General features: G+C 46.6%; 1 protein-coding gene across 3 annotated transcripts in view; it reads right to left on the reverse strand.

Annotated features, from left to right (window-relative positions):
* Positions 1-18,876, reverse strand: part of LOC149444903 (C-myc promoter-binding protein-like) — a 91,760-nt gene that overhangs the window by 58,385 nt on the left and 14,499 nt on the right. For all 3 annotated transcript variants that reach the window (XM_089654416.1, XM_089654417.1, XM_089654415.1), the window contains exons 5-7: positions 16,238-16,382; positions 7,846-7,974; positions 6,346-6,459 (exon numbers count right to left, since the gene is read on the reverse strand). In XM_089654416.1, the coding sequence (XP_089510542.1) occupies positions 6,346-6,459; positions 7,846-7,974; positions 16,238-16,382 (388 nt within the window). The remainder of the gene's footprint in view (positions 1-6,345; positions 6,460-7,845; positions 7,975-16,237; positions 16,383-18,876) is intronic.

Raw genomic sequence — 18,876 nt, forward strand, 5'->3', positions numbered from 1 at the left:
GCAAATAGTGCTGTGAAACAGAAGCTGACGGCAAAATGTGACTCCACAGGAAGAGTATGCGACATGATTTCATACTTTGTTCCACACGCCTTTCTCATTTTTTGACCCGCTATTTGGAATGAAAAAAGAAAAAAATATTAAAGTGACACTAAACTCTGGTTTAACCATTAGCCGCCCGGCCAATGGCCGTTTGGCGGCTTCAAAAGTGCTTCGGCATTCCGGGCGCTAATGCAGAGCCTCGCAGCGGCGCGATCTGTCACCGGCCGTGTACCTCGGAAACGGACGATGACAGATCTGAGTACCGGCCCACGTTGCTGCTACCATGTGACCTGCTGTGACCAATCACAGCAGGTCACATGACAGTTGTATACAATGGATGGCTTCATTCATGCCATCCATTGTATACTAGTGTCTAGCTGTGAATGGTCACAGCTAATCACATGCACATGTCATGTGATTAGCTGTGACCAAATCACAGCTAAGCACAAAAAAAACAAAAAAAAACAAAAAAAACCTGAATGAATCGATTTCATTCAGCTAAATGCTTGCTTATAGCAAAGTAATTCTTTGCTATAAGCAAATTGTGTAAAAAGAAAAAATACTGATCACTTCCCCAAAGTAGTACAATGTTACTATGGTAACATTGTACTACTTTGGTCATAGTAAAATTTGAAAAAAAAATCTTAAAAAAAAATAAAAAAAAATGTAATAAAAAATTAAAAAAAAAAAAATATATATATATATATATTTTTTTTTCATACTGTCACCAGTCGGTGTCCCTGTTCACCGCCATGCCAGTTATATTATGACGCTGTACTGCACTGGTGACAGTATGTAAAAAAAAAAATAGTGAAAATAATTTTTTTAATTTTTTAATTTTCCGAAAAATTATGACAAAAAAAATACAACTTCAAAAAACTCGCCATGCCTCTTATGAAGTACGTCGGACTGTCTACTTTGCAAAAAAGGGTCATTTGGGGGATATCTGTACTATTCTGACATTTGGGGGATATCTGTACTGTCCTGACATTTGGGGGATATCTGTACTGTTCTGACATTTGGGGGATATCTGTACTGTCCTGACATTTGGGGGATATCTGTACTGTCCTGACATTTGGGGGATATCTGTACTGTTCTGACATTTGGGGGATATCTGTACTGTTCTGACATTTGGGGGATATCTGTCCTGTTCTGACATTTGGGGGATATCTGTACTGTCCTGACATTTGGGGGATATCTGTACTGTCCTGACATTTGGGGGATATCTGTACTGTTCTGACATTTGGGGGATATCTGTACTGTTCTGACATTTGGGGGATACCTGTACTGTTCTGACATTTGGGGGATACCTGTACTGTTCTGACATTCTTGGACCTCAAGAAATTAGATTGGCTGTCAGTACTTCAGGATTGATCAATATTCAGATCTATCCCATAGTTTGTAAACTCTATAACTTTCCTACAGACTAAATAATACATCCTAATTTGGGTTATTTTCACCAAAGACATGTAGCAGAATACATCTCGGCCTAAATTTATGAAGAACAATTATTTATTTGTAAACTTTTATAACAGAAACAAAGAAAAATGTGTTTTTTTTCAAAATTTTTGGTCTTTTTTTGTTAATTTAGCAAAAAATAAAAACCCCAGCGGTGATTAAATACCACCAAAAGAAAGCTCTAGATGTGTGATGAAAATGATAAAATTTTAGTTTGGGTACAGTGTTGTATGACCGCGCAATTGTCATTCAAAGTGTGAGAGCACTGAAACGTGAAAAATGGCCTGGGCAGGAAGGGGTAAAATTGCCCGGTATTGAAATGGTTAAAAAAAAACCAAAACATATTTAAATATATATTCTTAACTCAGAAAAGCTCTTCTATTGCTCTTGTCTTCCTCCAAATCTACAATTATTTTAATTTTTTTTTTTTTGCTGCTGTGATCTGACTTACTATTAGAGGGTGGCTACGTTCATTCTCCATGATCGCACTGTATGCAGAAACATGGTCACCCTCTTTTGCTCACTCCTGAGATGGACTATGGGATTTGAAATGTGCACAGAGCAGTGTAATGAATGTGCACTGCTTGTTCCAAGTGTGTGCACGGGACGAAGGGATTACTTTTATTTAATTTTTTTTTCTTGTTAAACACTTTAGTTCCGGTTCACAAATATGCGGATTGGATGCTGTATGATCTGCATCCAATCCACATGACATGTGAAAAAAACATTTTGTCCTATGGTGCCTGTTCATATACTGTATGTCTGGTGCACTGGCAGTGCAGATTCAGTGCGGTTTGAAAAGGAGACCTGTCCAATTTCTGAGCAGTGCCTTCAGGTTCAGGTGCGGATCACAGGCTATTGACTTCTATGGGAACGGTTTCTAAACCGCATATGTGTGAACAGGATAAGATCCTGAGCTAATCCTGTCCTGAACCTGATGTAAACCTGACAGGAACCGCTGAACTGTGTCAATTAGCTGTGAAATCTGAGCTTCAATCTGCACCGCATATGTGTGAATCAGCTCTTAAAGTGGTTGTAAACCTCAGGCATGAAATATGAATAAAACAAATCCCTCTATAGTGTGTACTTGTCTCAATCTAGAGCACTGAGTGTCATTTCTGTCTGCTGCCTCCTTCCTCTGCTATCAGAAGGAGTCACTTCTGACAAGAGACACCAAGAGGAAAAGTGTGACAGGGGAGGGAGCTGCAGCACACTGTCTGTGATTGACATCCTCAGCTCTGTTCCTGTGTGAAAGGGGGTGTGTCCCTTCACTCCAATCAGCTCTCAAAGCTCTCCTGAGTGTAACTTCAGTTCCCCGCCCCCTGCTTTTCAAAGCTGGGCCATACTGTGTAAATTTTTCACTCTGAATGGATGTACAGGGAAGATGGCTGCAGATAAACAACCTGTGTAGGTGGATTTATTTTATCTCTGTGTATCACATGAGCATAGTCACTTCACGGGGTATATGGAAGGGTTTACAGCCACTTTCATTTTTTTTTTCCCCATTTACTGCTGTCACAAGAAAGCTATCAAGTGGTCCCAGGCTTCCCGGAGGAAGAGGGGAAATCCTGGTAACCACCACATGCAGCGGTACGTTTACAACATTGTAAGGTCTCGTTTACACTTACTTTGCTGTCTGAAGAATGATCTGCGCTTGGACGGCTCTTCAAAGAGCATTTGAAAGGTGGTGAAGGTGGCATTGTATTACCTCCTCACCGCCTGTTTTAACCCCTTCAATACCAGACTACCACGATGCAAACGTGTGTTATGCGCGGTCCCATTCACTTTAACAGGTCGCGTTGAGCGGGTGGGAGAGCCCACCGAGTGGGACACAGGGAATAATTCCTGCTGCAGCCACGAAGCAAAGCCACCACGGAATGTGTACACCTCTGGCCGCTGCCTTTCCAGCTAAAGGGGGAGCCTTTCAGGGGTACCAAAAAACATGGCTCAACCGCAGGGTTTCACTACCCCCCAACCACCAGTGCAAACAAGCCCTAAAAGTGACCAGGTGGCTCTACAGCTGCCTGGATCATTTTTACATGAATGCTAGGAACTGGACGAGAAAAACAAATTTCAGGCTCATCGCTGCAGCAACCCCTGGAATATCAGAATGGTAGTAAAGAACAAAAAACAAAGCGCGCCAACCTTGCGCATTACCTCAGTAGGCACTTAATAAATTTATTGATAAGTGTAACGGAACCGGACCCCGACTACACTTGGGTATTTCCGTTAAACTCCTGCTTCCCTGTCCGAACACCGACCACGGACCCCACCGCTGACCAAACAAGACTAGAGACCACCAGACTTGAAGGAAACCAGGAAATAGACTGCTTTATTTTAACACAGATACAAGATCTATACTTTCAAGGGAACAACCCCCCCTCCCTGCATAATGACACAGGGCGGGGCAAACCACATCTAGCAAGAAGAAACATCAGCAGACACCCCCCCACCAAGCCAATACACAAACACATACATCTCATAATAGTTTGCTCCCAAGCAAGACACACAATAGAACAATGGGATGCAATCACATAACCCCAAACAATCCACAACCTCCACCTATCTCCTATAGATGTCTACACAATATCAGGACATTTCACCCTGCACCTGTCAGGACTCCGGGTATGACCAGAGGTGTGTGGACTGACACAGGGAAACGAAGGCTTCAGATATAGTATAAACAGTATAATTTATTTAAGACTAAACAATACATAAACGCAGTGCAAGACTAAACATAAACACAGTGCAAACAAACCAAACCAAAACCCCCAACAGATAACAAAAGAACAATACTAAGCGTAGTCGGGCGGGCCGGGTCGGTAGCAAACGGGCAGGCAAGGTACAAAGGAGCAGGCAGAGCGTAGTCAGACGGGCCGGGTCAGGAACAATCAGGCAGACAAGGTACCAAAGGAGCAGACTGCAGAGTGGTAAGGAATAGCAGAGGTCAGGACAGGCGGAGTTCAATCAGAGTCAGGGATCAAGCAGGATCAGACAGGAAGCAGACAGGATGAAGGTACAGGGGCTCTTGGGAAACATACACCAAGGCCCTGATTGCAAGTCTGGCCATTCCTTATATGCACCTCCTGTAATCAGCCTCAGGTGTTTTGGCTGACTGCAGGAGTGAGCCTCTGGTTGCTGAGAGCACCCGCTGACCAGTCCTGGAACTGCAACCCACAAGGCAGGTGAGTCCCACCACTATTGGCGAGTCCATTCCTGACAGCACCCCTAACAGGCACAGGGTGACTTACACATAATAGGGATATTGGGAGCTGAGACAGGGGTCTCCCCACCCCTCCAAAGTGAGTTGTGTTCCATGGGCCCCCCACCCAAAGTCACTCCCGTCACAATAAGAAATATACTCACAAGAGTAGCAATATAAAAGGTATGTAACAACAAACAGCGAAACACTGAGGAAGAAGGGACCCCCCTTCGAAACAAAATCAGCTTGACCAAAAGAGTATCTCCCTTTCTGGTGGGGTTTGTACATGTCTCCTAACCCAGTGTTTCGCTGTTCGTTGTTCCATGTCTTTTATATTGCTACTCTTGTGAGTATATTTCTTATCAATAAATGTATTAAGTGCCTACTGAGGTAATGCGCAAGGTTGGTGCTCTTTGTTTTTTATTCTTTACTACAGTTGTTATCGGGCTTCCCCAGCTTCGTGTTTGAGCCGCACAACCTTTGATCAGAGTTGGATGAGCATTATACTTTCATCATATTGTTCGACTGACCTTCTTCTGATCTGGGTCTGTGAGCGCAGGAGGTGTTGGATTTGTGTCTACATATCAGAATGGTAGACAAGGGGTTAAACCAGCAATGGGCAAACTACGGCCCGGCGGACCTTTTAATCCGGCCCGGCGGACCTTTTAATCCGACCCGCAGAGCGTGATACTGTCAGGATGGCTGTCAGGATGTGTGTAGGCGGGGCAGCGTGACGAACGTGAGGGGAGCTAGGCTCCTCTCACAGTCCGCCCTGAAGACCGGTGTAGCATGAAAATCTGTCTCCTATGAGGATCTGTCCCCCTCGACATATCTGCGCATGTGCCGGAGATCGGCGATCGGCTGCTAATGCCTGAAACTGGCACATGCGCAGATACGTCGAGGGGGACAGATCCTCATAGGAGACAGATTTTCATGCTACACCGGAACGGCGCGGGAACACGGCGAGAGGAACGCGCGGAGCAAAGGTAAGTGAATTGACACAGGGGGGACTTGGGGACTTAATATGGGGGATGAATTACTATAGGGGGGATGAATTACTATAGGGGGGATGAATTACTATATGGGGGATGAATTACTATAGGGGGGATGAATTACTATAGGGGGGATGAATTACTATATGGGGGATGAATTACTATGGGGGATGAATTACTATATGGGGGATGAATTACTATATGGGGGATTAATTACTATATGGGGGATTAATTACTATGCTTACTATGGGGGAATATTACTATACTTACTATGGATGACACATACACATCATTCATCTACTCTTGGTCCGGCCCCCGGGTCCAATATATGAACCCATTGCGGCCCTCAAGTCAAAAAGTTTGCCCACCCCTGGGTTAAACTATAGCCACCAATATACCGTACTGGGGGGAGCGTTTTAGAAAACATCATCTCATACTTTTATTGTTGGAAGACCCCCTTCTTTTCCACAGTCTTTCATGAAAGAACTGCTTCCCATAAGCCTTCATTGATTCCGTGGTTCATGCAGGGAGTTCAATAATGGATGATTGCTGCCGTTATGTATATAGCGATCTCTGCAAAAATCTACCATAAAAGTAAAAAGCTTCATAAAATACATTTGATTTGCACAGTAGTCATTTTATTTCGGTACTTACATGAGCTGGAGTCGCTCCCTCGAGAGTCTTCCTGCTCCTCTTGTATATCATGTACAGCCCCCCTGCGAACTTCCTCCTTGGACAATGAACTGTATCCTAGATCTGACTGACCACCTAAGGCAGACGAAAAAGGTCAGCATTAGGATGGATGGTACTGCAGATAAAATGTATTCAAGTATTAAAGATTTGTTATATTTATAACCTGGGTGGTCACCCGTATCTATCCACATGAAGGGTCCGATCAGGTCCACCTATCAGTTTTTCAGGCAGACCTGATCAGACCCTCCAGTTCACAAAAAGCGTATATTATTTTGATTATGTAATTTCAGATTCACTTTCTTCTAATACAGCAATGTAAACTTACCTAATAACAGTTCAGCCTGTTTGGTGTTACACAGGGGCGGACTGACAACTGATGGGGCCACAGGGCAATAGGAAATCATGGGGCCCGTGTCCTCTCCCACACTCAAACCACACCCAAAAAAGCCTATGAAAGGTACCAGGGGCATCTCATGGGGCCCCCTACTGACCCCCGGGAAGTGCCCCAGTGACTAAATGGTCAGTCCACCCCTGGTGTTACATTGTATGACACCTTTGATTCATTTACTTGCATTTTTCTGGAACTGGAAAGGAAGAACAATCCTTGCTTCACATTTTCCAGGCTATACCATTAGAAATAACAACCCTTTCTAATTGGATACCACTGGAGTGTCTTGCGACAAGCCTTTGGCGGGTTATATGTAGGCGAGGTTTACCGTATTTTTCGCCGTATAAGACGCACTTTTTCTTCCCCAAAACTGGGGGGGGGGGGAATGTCAGTGCGTCTTATGGGGCGAATATGGAGCGGCCGGTCCGGTATTTCCACCGCGGCCGTGTCAGAATACCGGGCCGGCCGCTCAGCTCCGCAGCGGGACCTTACCTGTTCCTCTATGCAGCGGCGTGCTGTCTTCCCGGCTTCTGTAGTGTGGGCACTGGGCATGACAGCCGGGTGCCAAGTGCGCATGCGCAAGAAGCGGTGCTTTTTGTGAATGGTAAGGCGGTACCTGGGACACATGACAGATCCCAGAAGCCGCCGGACCAATCACAAAACGCAAGTGCTTCTCGCTCATGCGCACTGGGCACCCGGCTGTCATGCCGAGCGCCATTACAGAAGTTGGGAAGACAGCGCGCGGCTGGATAGAGGAACAGGTTAGATCAAACAAAAACTCTGCGGAAGTAAGAGCGGGTACCTGTCAAATTCAGGTACCCGCTCCCCACCTCCCCAAAGGTCAGCAGTCATCTGTGCTGTCCGCAGTCTCTGGTCATCCCTGTGCTGTCCGCAGTCTCTGGTCATCCCTGTGCTGTCCGCAGTCTCTGGTCATCTCCTGTACTGTGTCTGCAGTCCATTAGTTCAGAATTTTTTTTTCCTGTTTTCTGCCTCTAAAACCTCGGTGCGTCTTATGGTCAGGTGCGTCTTATACGGCGAAAAATACGGTATTTACTCAATCCCAGTGCACAAACCTGTACTGGATCTGTCATCAGCAGCATCAGCACTGGTTACGTCTGTACTAAATGATGGTTGCTCTGTTGGGTTCATGTCTATAGAGCTGTCCATACTTCCATGGCTGACTGCATCCAGGTCACTGCCATCTAGGAAAATAAAGCGAAAAGGGTACAGTCAGACCTGTAACACAGAGCTATCCTGACTTATTTGCAGACAGATGGTTAAACTTTAAAGCGTATTTCCGCTTTGGTAGTCACATTTGAGAAAACCTTTGTTGCAACATGCCTAAAAATTTAATTTTTAAAATTTCTTACTTTTTAGTGGTTTCTCAGGGGGAGTGTCGGAGTGGACTGCAAGGTTTTTGAACAATGTTAGAGCGAGCCTGTCCCAAGTCTGTCCTCATTAACATAAATTCAATAAGCCCAGCCTCTACACTTTTAAAGGAGAAGTATGGAATTTAAAAAAAAAAAAAACATCCTTACTCACCTCCATGCTGCAGCTGTCCCGCGTTGGCTTTAACCACTTCCCACCTGGCCGCTGTATATAAACAGCCGGAGAGTGGCAGTGCAGGAGCGGGTTGCCGTTCATAAACGGTGCCCACCATTATGGATTGTGCGCACTCCCTGGGAGCGCGAACACCGATCGCTGTACGGGACCACTGTGTGAGGTCCCGATCATGTGATCACTGATTGGCCAATCAGTGATCACATGAATAGTTGTAAGCAAGATGTCACTTCTGACATCATTGCTTACTATGTGTGAAATCTGTGAATGATCATAGAGGTCACATGGTACAGGGCTATTCACAACAGCCTTGTAGCATTGACAAGCTGTGACCAATCACAGCTCACACAGTCTTTCTCAATGGCTGCAAGAATGCAGCCAGAGAAAAGGAGAAATGATTGCTTTGAAATGATTGTGAGGTCCTGATCATGAGATCACTAATTGGCCAATCAGTGATCACATGCAGAGTAGTAAGCAAGATGTCACTTCTGACATCATTGCTTACTACATGTGAAATCTGTGAATGGTCACAGAAATCACATGGTACAAGGCTATTCACAACAGCCTTGTACCATGTGACAAGCTGTGACCAATCACAGCTCTCACAGTATTTCTCAATAGCTGCAAGAATGCAGCCAGAGAGAAGGAGAAATGATGTCTTTTACAACCTTTATGGGTGTAAAAACAACCAGTGTAAAAAAGAAAGAAAAAAATCATCACCCCCCACAAGTAGTACAGTGTTACTATGGTAACACTGTACTGCTAGGGTGACAGTATATTAAAAAAACAAAAAACAAATAATATAAAAAAAAATAAAAATGTAAACTTTTTTTGAAAAATTATAATTTTTGGTTATAAACTAATTTGGGTTATTTTTTTTTTTCTTTACTAAAAAGATAACTGAATACATTTTGGCCAAGATTTATGAAGAAAGATTATTTATTTGCAAAATGTTATAAGAAAAACACTTTTTTTCAAAATTTTTGGACTTTTTAATTTATATAGCAAAAAAAAAAAAAATTTCCAGCGGTGAATAAATACCACCAAAATAAAGATTTATCTGTTTAAAAAAAATGCTAAAAAATTCATATGGGTACAGTGTTGCATGACCGCGCAATTGTCATTCAAAGTGTGATAGCGCTGAAAGCTGAAAATTGGCCTGGACAAGAAGGGGGTGAAAGTGTCCGGACAGGAAGTGGTTAAGACTGAGAGCGGAGTGATCTCGGGACCACTGATCGCTCAGTTCTCAAGGCTGGGAAGGGGGGCGGGAACAACTGGCTCAGGTTCCAAGCCGCAGGCTGAAAATAAGAGCCAGCTGTCAATTGGGCAGCGGGTAGGATCTCGGCGGTATTGTCATGAAGTTTCCCCAACCTGAGCCTGCAATCTGCTGACTCCGGGTCACAGGGGAACAAACGTAATAGCACTCATGTGACCTACAAGAGAAGTACAGCCTTGGCCATATTTATTTATTTATTTCAGGTACTTATATAGCGCCATCAATCTATGCAGCACTTTACATATATATTGTACATTCACATCAGTCCCTAACCCTCAAGGGGTGTACAATCTAAGGTCCCTAACCCTCAAGGGGTGTACAATCTAAGGTCCCTAACCCTCAAGGGGTGTACAATCTAAGGTCCCTAACCCTCAAGGGGTGTACAATCTAAGGTCCCTAACCCTCAAGGGGTGTACAATCTAAGGTCCCTAACCCTCAAGGGGCGTACAATCTAAGGTCCCTAACCCTCAAGGGGGGTACAATCTAAGGTCCCTAACCCTCAAGGGGGGTACAATCTAAGGTCCCTAACCCTCAAGGGGGGTACAATCTAAGGTCCCTAACCCTCAAGGGGTGTACAATCTAAGGTCCCTAACTCACATTCATACATACACATACTAGGCATTTCTCTTTTAACCCTTTGTGAGGACAGCGTGTTCAAATCTAGTTAGAATTGATAATGAAGATCTTCCTGTAGAGTACAGGCAGGGTTAATAATGGCAAAAACAGTTGCCCAGCCCCTCAAAAAGAACAATTAAGAATTTATCTTTGCCGGAGGATCCAGAATAGAGCATCTAAAAAGGGTAAGGTACAATTTTTAATTTTTTTTTTATGTTATGTGAATGGGGACAGGTAAGTGTTATCCCAACTGGGCTTCAAATCTGAAAACACACTCTACACCCTCCCAGTTTTTTTTTTTTTTTCAGTTCAACCCCTGCTTATCTGGTTGTGGGTGCTGCACTTTAAAAATAACCCCCCCCCCCCCCCCACCCAGCAGATCCAGCATTTTCCTGCTGAGATACACTTTTCTCCCCCCCCCCCCCCCCCGCCCACCATCTTCTTCAGCAACGTCATCGGGAAGTTTCTGTTTCTTCTGGGTTCAGCCGGCGGCTTCCTGATGATGCGCCGCCTGGCCCCGCCCCCTTCTCTTTTCTGTGAAATGTGACATACGTATAACAGGAGGCATGGTGGGCAAAGTGCACATCATTGAGTGACGTGCATGGGGGGTCGGGCCAGAGGGTTTTCAATTTAAAAAAAAAAAATGTAAACAAAGAAAAAAAAAAAATGGAAAAAAAGAAAATAAAGCCCAATTTGCTGGGATGGAGGCAACATCCTATTGAGGGTGAAGATCTGCTTTGAAGAGTAACTGTCGGAGATCGCCGCGCCGCTGGGCTCGGCGCAGGCGCAGTACGCGGGCGCCGGGACTTGGCCGACCACGGCAACCAGGTTCGCGCATGCGCAGTAGAGACCACGGGCGCGCGCCTGGCACCAATGACAGCGCAGGGCGGGATATTTAAACGGCCCTGAGCTGTCATTCAGTGCCTTTTGGTCTTTCTGAATCCTGTGAACCTGTTAACCTGTCACAGTAAGTTGCTGACCCGGATTGTGCCCTGACCTTGCTGTTTCTCCTGTTCTTGACCCTTGCTTGCCTGACCTCTCTCCTGAATGCCCCCTATTGGATCTGACCTGCTGTTGCTGACCTGGCGTGTGACCCGACTATTCTTTGCCCGCTGCTCTGTACCGCACCGTCCCCATAGTTACCGACCCGGCTTGTATGACCTTGCACTTGCTCAGCCATCCATCCCTCTCAACGGGGTCTCCAGACCTCCTCATACCTGGCTCTCTCCCATGGGTGCCCCTGGCGAAATACCCCTACCACTGACGGGTGTCCTCAGTAGTCACGACCTGGTCCCAGGGTACTCCAAGTCCATCCCCACCATCAGGGGCCCTGGTGAACAAGTACTCTGGGGCTTAGACTCCGTGCGCTGGGAACATCCGATCAGTAGAGTCCTAGTGGTACCGCCGGGCGGTCCCTTACAGTACCAAAAGGCCATGACTGAGCCTAGAGGAGGGCCCTCCCCGCTAGAGGAAATTTGCAGGCACCTAGCTAATTTGACGCAGGCCGTAACGGCCCTGCAGGACAGATGCATGCAGCTGGAGAATCGCTTCCAGACTGGCTCTATTTCTGACCCTGCCCCTCAGGTCCTGGTTTCTGCACCCCCGGCCCTGGTAGCTCAGGAGCCAGTCTCAGGGGCTTCCGCCCCGCTCCCTATGGCGGAACCCCGAGTACCCTTACCAGAGCGTTTTCACGGGGACCGCACATGCTTCCGGTCATTCCGTGATTCCTGTCTCTTGTTCTTTGAGCTACAACCCCGTACCTTTCTGACCGAAAATGTGAAGGTAGGATTCATTATTTCACTATTACAGGGTGAACCCCAGGATTGGGCCCACCGGTTAAGGGGAAACAATGATCCTCATCTGGGATCGGTCAATAGTTTCTTTGAAGCAATGGCCATCTTGTATGATGACCCACAGCGGGCAGCCTCTGCCGAAGCGACCTTATATGTGCTCCGGCAGGGCCGGCGGGCGGCAGAGGAATACGCCTCTGATTTCAGGCGGTGGATGGGGGACACACGCTGGAACGAGTTTGCTCTATTGCACCAGTTCCGTATGGGGCTCTCCGATCCCTTTAAAGATGAGCTGGCCCGGGTGGAGGTTCCCGAGTCTCTAGAAGACCTTATTGCCCTGACAATTAAAATTGAACGAAGACTGCAGGAACGCAGGCTCGAGAGGTCCGGCCAGGGTTGCGGAAATACCTGGGGTCCATTCCTAGGCCCCAGCCAATCAACCCGACAAAGCATCCAGAACCCACCACCAGGAGATGTTCCGGAACCTATGCAGCTAGGCGTGGCGCGGCCTAAATTACCACCGGAGGAACGCCAGCGCAGACGAGCCCAGAACCTCTGCCTTTACTGCGGAGAAGCTGGTCATGTGGTGCGATCCTGCCCTCAGAAAATTAGTAAGTGCACCCGTTTTTCTTCCTTGTCTATTAGCAATACCTGTCCTTCGCAATACTTAGTAGTGCCCCTCTTCTTTCAGCTTCCAGAAAGGACCGTGGAGGTGACAGCCATAGTTGATTCGGGGGCATGCAGCTGTTTCCTGGATTTAGAGTTTGCTCACCAGCAGGTTATCCCTCTCCAACACAGACAGAAGGGCTTCAACATCTTTTTGGCCGATGGTTCCCAGATAAAATCGGGGGTAGTTAATCAGGAAACTCCCCCCATTGCCACTACCATTGCCAACCAGCACCAGGAATTCCTCCGCCTGGACGCTATTGCGTCATCTCTTTTCCCAGTCATTCTGGGGCTCCCATGGTTACGGGCCCATAACCCCCAGATTGACTGGGAAACTGGGTCAATCTCGTTCCCTTCCCCATACTGTCGGGAACATTGTCGCACTTCAGGCCCCGCAGGGCCCCGAGTTCTCCTATGCTCCGAAGGAGACTCCGATTTGAAACAGGTTATTCCCGCAGCCTATCATGGGTTCCTGGACGTGTTCAGTAAGCGGGGAGCCGATACCCTGCCCCCCCACCGCCCGTATGACTGTCCAATTTACATCTAAGTTTTGGAGGGCTCTGTGCAAGGCCCTGGACATCAAGTTGTCCCTCTCCTCTGCGTTCCACCCTCAGACCAACGGTCAGACCGAGAGGACGAACCAGACCCTGGAGCAATACTTGCGTTGCTACACGTCTTTTCTGCAGGATGATTGGTTGTCACTCTTACCCCTGGCGGAGTTCGCTTATAACAACACAAGCCATTCTGCAACAGGGCAGTCCCCATTCTTTTCGAATTATGGGTTTCACCCTGTCTTTCTCCCTGATTTGGTCTCTGAATGCCCAGTTCCAGCAATGCAGGATGCGTTGACCTTCTTCTCCGCTAATAACAAAATACTCCAGGAAGCCATCGCTCGGGCCCAAGAGGACAATAAGAAGGCGTTTAACAAGAAACGAAGAGGGGATTTGGCGTTGCGGCCTGGGCAGAAGGTGTGGTTGGCCACAACCAACTTAAAGATGCTTTGTCCCTCGAAAAAATTGGGACCTAAATTTGTGGAGCCTTTTCAGGTAAAGCGGATAGTCAACGAAGTAGCATATGAGCTCATCCTTCCGGACACGTTCAGAATTCATCCAGTCTTCCATGTATCCCTGCTGAAGCCAGTGATCCCAGATGCCTTCCCAGAACGAGAATCCAGACCCCCGGAGGCCATAACGGTCGAAGGACAAGAGGAATTTGAGGTGGAAACAATCCTTAAGTGCCGAAGAAGGGGGGGCCAGACCCAATTCCTAATTAAGTGGAAGGGCTATGGTCCAGAGGAAAATTCCTGGGAACCGGCTCATAATGTCCACGCACCTAGACTAGTCCGGGAGTTTCTTCGTGATCACCCGTGGTGGAAAGATCGGGTGGACATCCGGAGGTTGCCCGTTGGGGGGGGGCAATGTCGGAGATCGCCGCGCCGCTGGGCTCGGCGCAGGCGCAGTACACCGCCCTGTACGCGGGCGCCGGGACTTGGCCGACCGCGGCAGCCAGGTCCGCGCATGCGCAGTAGAGACCACGGGCGCGCGCCTGGCACCAATGACAGCCCAGGCGGGATATTTAAACGGCCCTGAGCTGTCATTCAGTGCCTTTTGGTCTTTCTGAATCCTGTGAACCTGTTAACCTGTCAAAGTAAGTTGCTGACCCGGATTGTGCCCTGACCTTGCTGTTTCTCCTGTTCTTGACCCTTGCTTGCCTGACCTCTCTCCTGAATGCCCCCTATTGGATCTGACCTGCTGTTGCTGACCTGGCGTGTGACCCGACTATTCTTTGCCCGCTGCTCTGTACCGCACCGTCCCCATAGTTACCGACCCGGCTTGTATGACCTTGCACTTGCTCAGCCATCCGTCCCTCTCAACGGGGTCTCCAGACCACCCCTACCACTGACGGGTGTCCTCGGTAGTCATGACCTGGTCCCAGGGTACTCCAAGTCCATCCCCACCATCAGGGGCCCTGGTGAACAAGTACTCTGGGGCTTAGACTCCGTGTGCTGGGAACATCCGATCAGTGGAGTGCCAGTGGTACCGCCGGGCGGTCCCTTACAGTAACTCCACTTTGGCTAATCTATGTGCATTGAAGGGATTTTAACAAACTTTGTTGCAGATTCCTACTTTTTTCTTTTTCTGAAGAAATAGCTGTTTGTTTGTGTCCATGCGCAGAGCGAATCTGTATGGGAGTGATTTCATAATTATCAACCAGCTGCTGCACTTGAAGGGCTCTAATAGGAAAGTGGCAGGGTCTGCGTCCCTTTTGAGGTGATTTCCCCTTTGGGAAAATTGCACTTTTGTTGCAGGGGATGCTCTAAATCTGACTTGTATCTTAGTGCAGACTTCTGGGAAGATCAATGAGCCAATCACACAAGCAGGAAATGACATTTCTGGCGGGATTTCTGTACACCATCTGTGTATAGAACGCCTCCAGGTAGCCATAGTGCATTTTACAGAAGATTACAGCCCAGCAAAATTAAAGGGGGAAAGGGTCTTTCTAGTAACATTTAGTTACAATATTACTTGCGTTGCAATTGTATATGCTATAATAAGTTGGTTTTTTTTGCTACATGAAAGTGGAGTAATGCGGGCCACAGACGGGTCGAAAATCGGCAGATTTTTCAGCCGAAAAAAAAGAATCGGTCGATTTTCGCACCGTTAGTGAGTTAATTGGTCGACTGTTTTTCGGGGTTTTGGCACATTTGTTTTTTATCGGTAAAGTTGGAAAAGTTCCCGGCAATGATGGGCAAATCGGCCGATCGTTTTACCAATAAAAAATCTGCGTATGAACCGTGACCTGCAGTAAGAAGCAGAAAAAGAAGAAGAAAAAGAAGAAGGAGAAAAAGAAGAAGGAGAAAAAGAAGAAGAAAAGAAAAGAAGAAAAAGGAGAAGAAAAAGGAGAAGAAAAGGAGAAAAAGAAGAAAAAGGAGAAGAAAAGAAGGAGAAGAAGAAAAAAAAGAAGAAAAAGAGGAAAAAGAAGAAGAAAAAGGAGAAGAAGAAGAAAAAGAAGGAGAAGAAGAAAAAAAGGAGAAGTAGAAAAAGAAGAAAAAGAAGAAGAAGAAGAAAAAAAAGAAGAAAAGGAGAAGAAGAAAAGGAGAATAAGAAGAAGAAAAGAAGGAGAAGAAAAGAAGGAGAAGAAGAAAAAGAATTCCAGTCCACTATTATATTTTATATGAAAAGTATTGCGGTTGCAAAAATGTATCCATTTGTATCCAAATAAAACCATCTGTATCCGAAATGGATACAAATAGATACATTGTTGCAACCGCAATACTTTTTCATGTCAAATATAATAGCGGAGCTCTCTGCAAGGGACAGAAGTAAATAAAAGCCGGCCGTAGACGGGACGAAAATCTGCCAATTTTTTTTTTACCGTTGGTGGTAACATCGGCCTATTGAACGACCGATCTTTCGTTTTTTTTAAAACGGACGGTTTTCGACCCGTCTATTGCCTGCATTACCCTTTAAGTCAGCACCGTAGCACAAAAATGAACTATAAAGTCCATTTTACATTCTAGTGTCCCTCTAACCAGTCAGCATTAGGACAAATAAATACCTGAAAGTGTTGTATGGGGCGCCAAGGAATGTTGCTTTTTCAAGGCTCTCTTAAACTGCGCAACTCCATGAAGAACATTCCTGACCTTTATCCACAAGAAGTAACCCCCTCGATTCCCAGAGGGCCACACACTTTCCAGAACAGCCTGTGCAGGAACAGTTTGAGAACATATTTAGACACTTTTTTTTGGAAGTTTGCATGTTGTACATCTGACATGGGGGCAGGGACGATTACGAAAGGAGCCACTTAGGAACAATATGACAAAACACACATAGATTTTGTTCGGGAATGTTCAGTCTATTGCAAGCCAATATTATTATTATTATACAGGATTTACATGGCGCCAACAGTTTGCTCAGCGCTTTACAAAATGAAGGAAGACATTACAGTTGCAATACAATTTGGTACAAGAGGAAACAGAGGGCCCTGATCCTGGGAGCTTACAATCTAGGAGGAAGGGTTGAGTGATACAAAAAGGTAATAGCTGTGGGGGGGATGAGCTGATGGAAGAAATAAATGGCGGTTTACTAGGTAGAAGCAGGATAGGCTTCTTTAAAGAGAAAGGTTTTCAGGGATCGTCTAAAGATGGATAGATTGGGAGAGCCGGACAGATTGGTAGGGAGTTCCATAAGATGGGAGAAGCTCAGGAGAAGTCCTGGAGGCAAGCATGGGAGGAGGTGACACGGGAACTAGAGAGCAGAAGGTCTTGGGAGGATCTAAGAGAGCAGTTTGATATTTTGAGACCAGGTTGGTGATGTAGCAGGGGGCAGAGTTGTGGATGGCTTTGTAAGTTGTTAGTATTTTGAAGTTTATTTGTTGGGCGCGTGGAAGCCAGTGGAGGGATTGGCAGAGATGGATGGAGGACACTGCATGGAGGTCAGTGGAGGGATTGGCAGAGAGGGGTGGAGGACACTGCATGGAGGTCAGTGGAGGGATTGGCAGAGAGGGGTGGAGGACACTGCATGGAGGTCAGTGGAGGGATTGGCAGAGAGGGATGGAGGACACTGAATGGAGGTCAGTGGAGGGATTGGCAGAGAGGGGTTGATGACACTGAGTGGAGGTCAGTGGAGGGATTGGCAGAGAGGGGTGGAGGACACTGACTGGAGGCCAGTGGAGGGATTGGCAGAGAGGGGTGGAGGACACTGACTGGAGGCCAGTGGAGGGATTGGCAGAGAGGGGTGGAGGACACTGACTGGAGGCCAGTGGAGGGATTGGCAGAGAGGGGTGGAGGACACTGAGTGGAGGTCAGTGGAGGGATTGGCAGAGAGGGGTAGCAGACACTGAACGGTTGGTAAGGATTCATGATGGACTAGAGGAGGGATAGCCTATGTAAAGGTCATCCAATGAGGAGGGAGTTGCAGTAGTCGAGGCGAGAGATGACCAGGGAGTGAATTAGGAGCTTTGTGGTATCATTGGTTAAAAAGGAGCATATTCTGGAGATGTTGGGGAGGTTGAGGCGGCATGATTTGGACAGGGATTGGATGTGGGTCTGATAGGATAGTTCAGAATCCAGGGTTCCCCCTAGCGCTCTGGGATGCAGGGATGGGTTGATAGTGGTGCTATTGATCCTGACCAAGAAATCAGGAGAAGAGGCACGTGGGGGAGGAAATATTATGAGCTCAGTTTTGGATAGATGGAGTTTTAGGAAGTGATGTGACATCCAGTCTGATATGTCTGTTAGTAAATCGGTGATACGTGAAAAAACTGATGGAGTGAGCTGAGGAGTAGAGAGACAGATTTGTGTATCATCAGCATAAAAATGGTATTGGAAACCATGGGAAGCCATCGCCTTACCCAAGGAAGAAGTGTAGATCGAGAATAGGAGAGGTCCAAGGACAGAACCCCGACAGTAAGAGGAGTAGGAGAGGGGGAAGTAGAGCTGTAAGTGGCACTGAAGGTGCGGTGAGATTCGAACCAACGGAGAGTACAGTCACGGAGACCAAAGTAAATAGAGTTTTTCCAAGGAGGAGGGGGTGGTCAACTGTTTCAAAGGCAGCGGAGAGGTCCAAGAGTAAGAGAAAGAATTAGTGACCATTGGTTTTAGCGGTTAGCAATTTGTTTGGGAGTTTTAGGAGAGCAGTTTTGTGGAGTGTTGTGGGTGAAATCCAGACTGAAGGAATTCGAGATGGTTATTCTGAATGAGGTGGCAGCTCAGCCGGGTGTAGACTAGATGTTCAAGCTGTTTGGAGGCAAAAAGGAGTGAGAGGGGTCTTAGGTTGCTAAGATTGGTGGGGTCCAGTGAGTCCTTTTTAAGTATGGGGGTGACTAGCGTGTGTTTTAGAAAGTTGTGGAAGATGCCAGTAGAAAGTGAGAGATTGACGATATGAGTTAAAGAATGAAGGACAGAGCCAGAGGGTGACCGTAGTATTTGTGAGGGAACGGGGTCCAGGGGGCAGGTGGTTAGGTGGGCTATATGGTCCGACACTGGGGTAACATAAGCGTTGCATACATACTGTTCCAATAAGTAATCTACTTTTTCAAAGGATTCATAAAACCTATACAGGAACTTGCGCTAAAGTTTAGCATAGCTGTAAAGGTCGGGGGTTCCTGTGTGTAAGCGTTTCATTTCCAAACACTATGCATCTGTTTTGCCAATTTTTTTTTTCTAAACATGGGAAATACATTTTTTTCAAATTTAT

Source organism: Staurois parvus, unplaced genomic scaffold (assembly GCF_062004578.1).
Source record: "Staurois parvus isolate SC_StPar_1 unplaced genomic scaffold, SC_StPar_1.0 ptg000765l, whole genome shotgun sequence".
NCBI lineage: Eukaryota > Metazoa > Chordata > Amphibia > Anura > Ranidae > Staurois > Staurois parvus.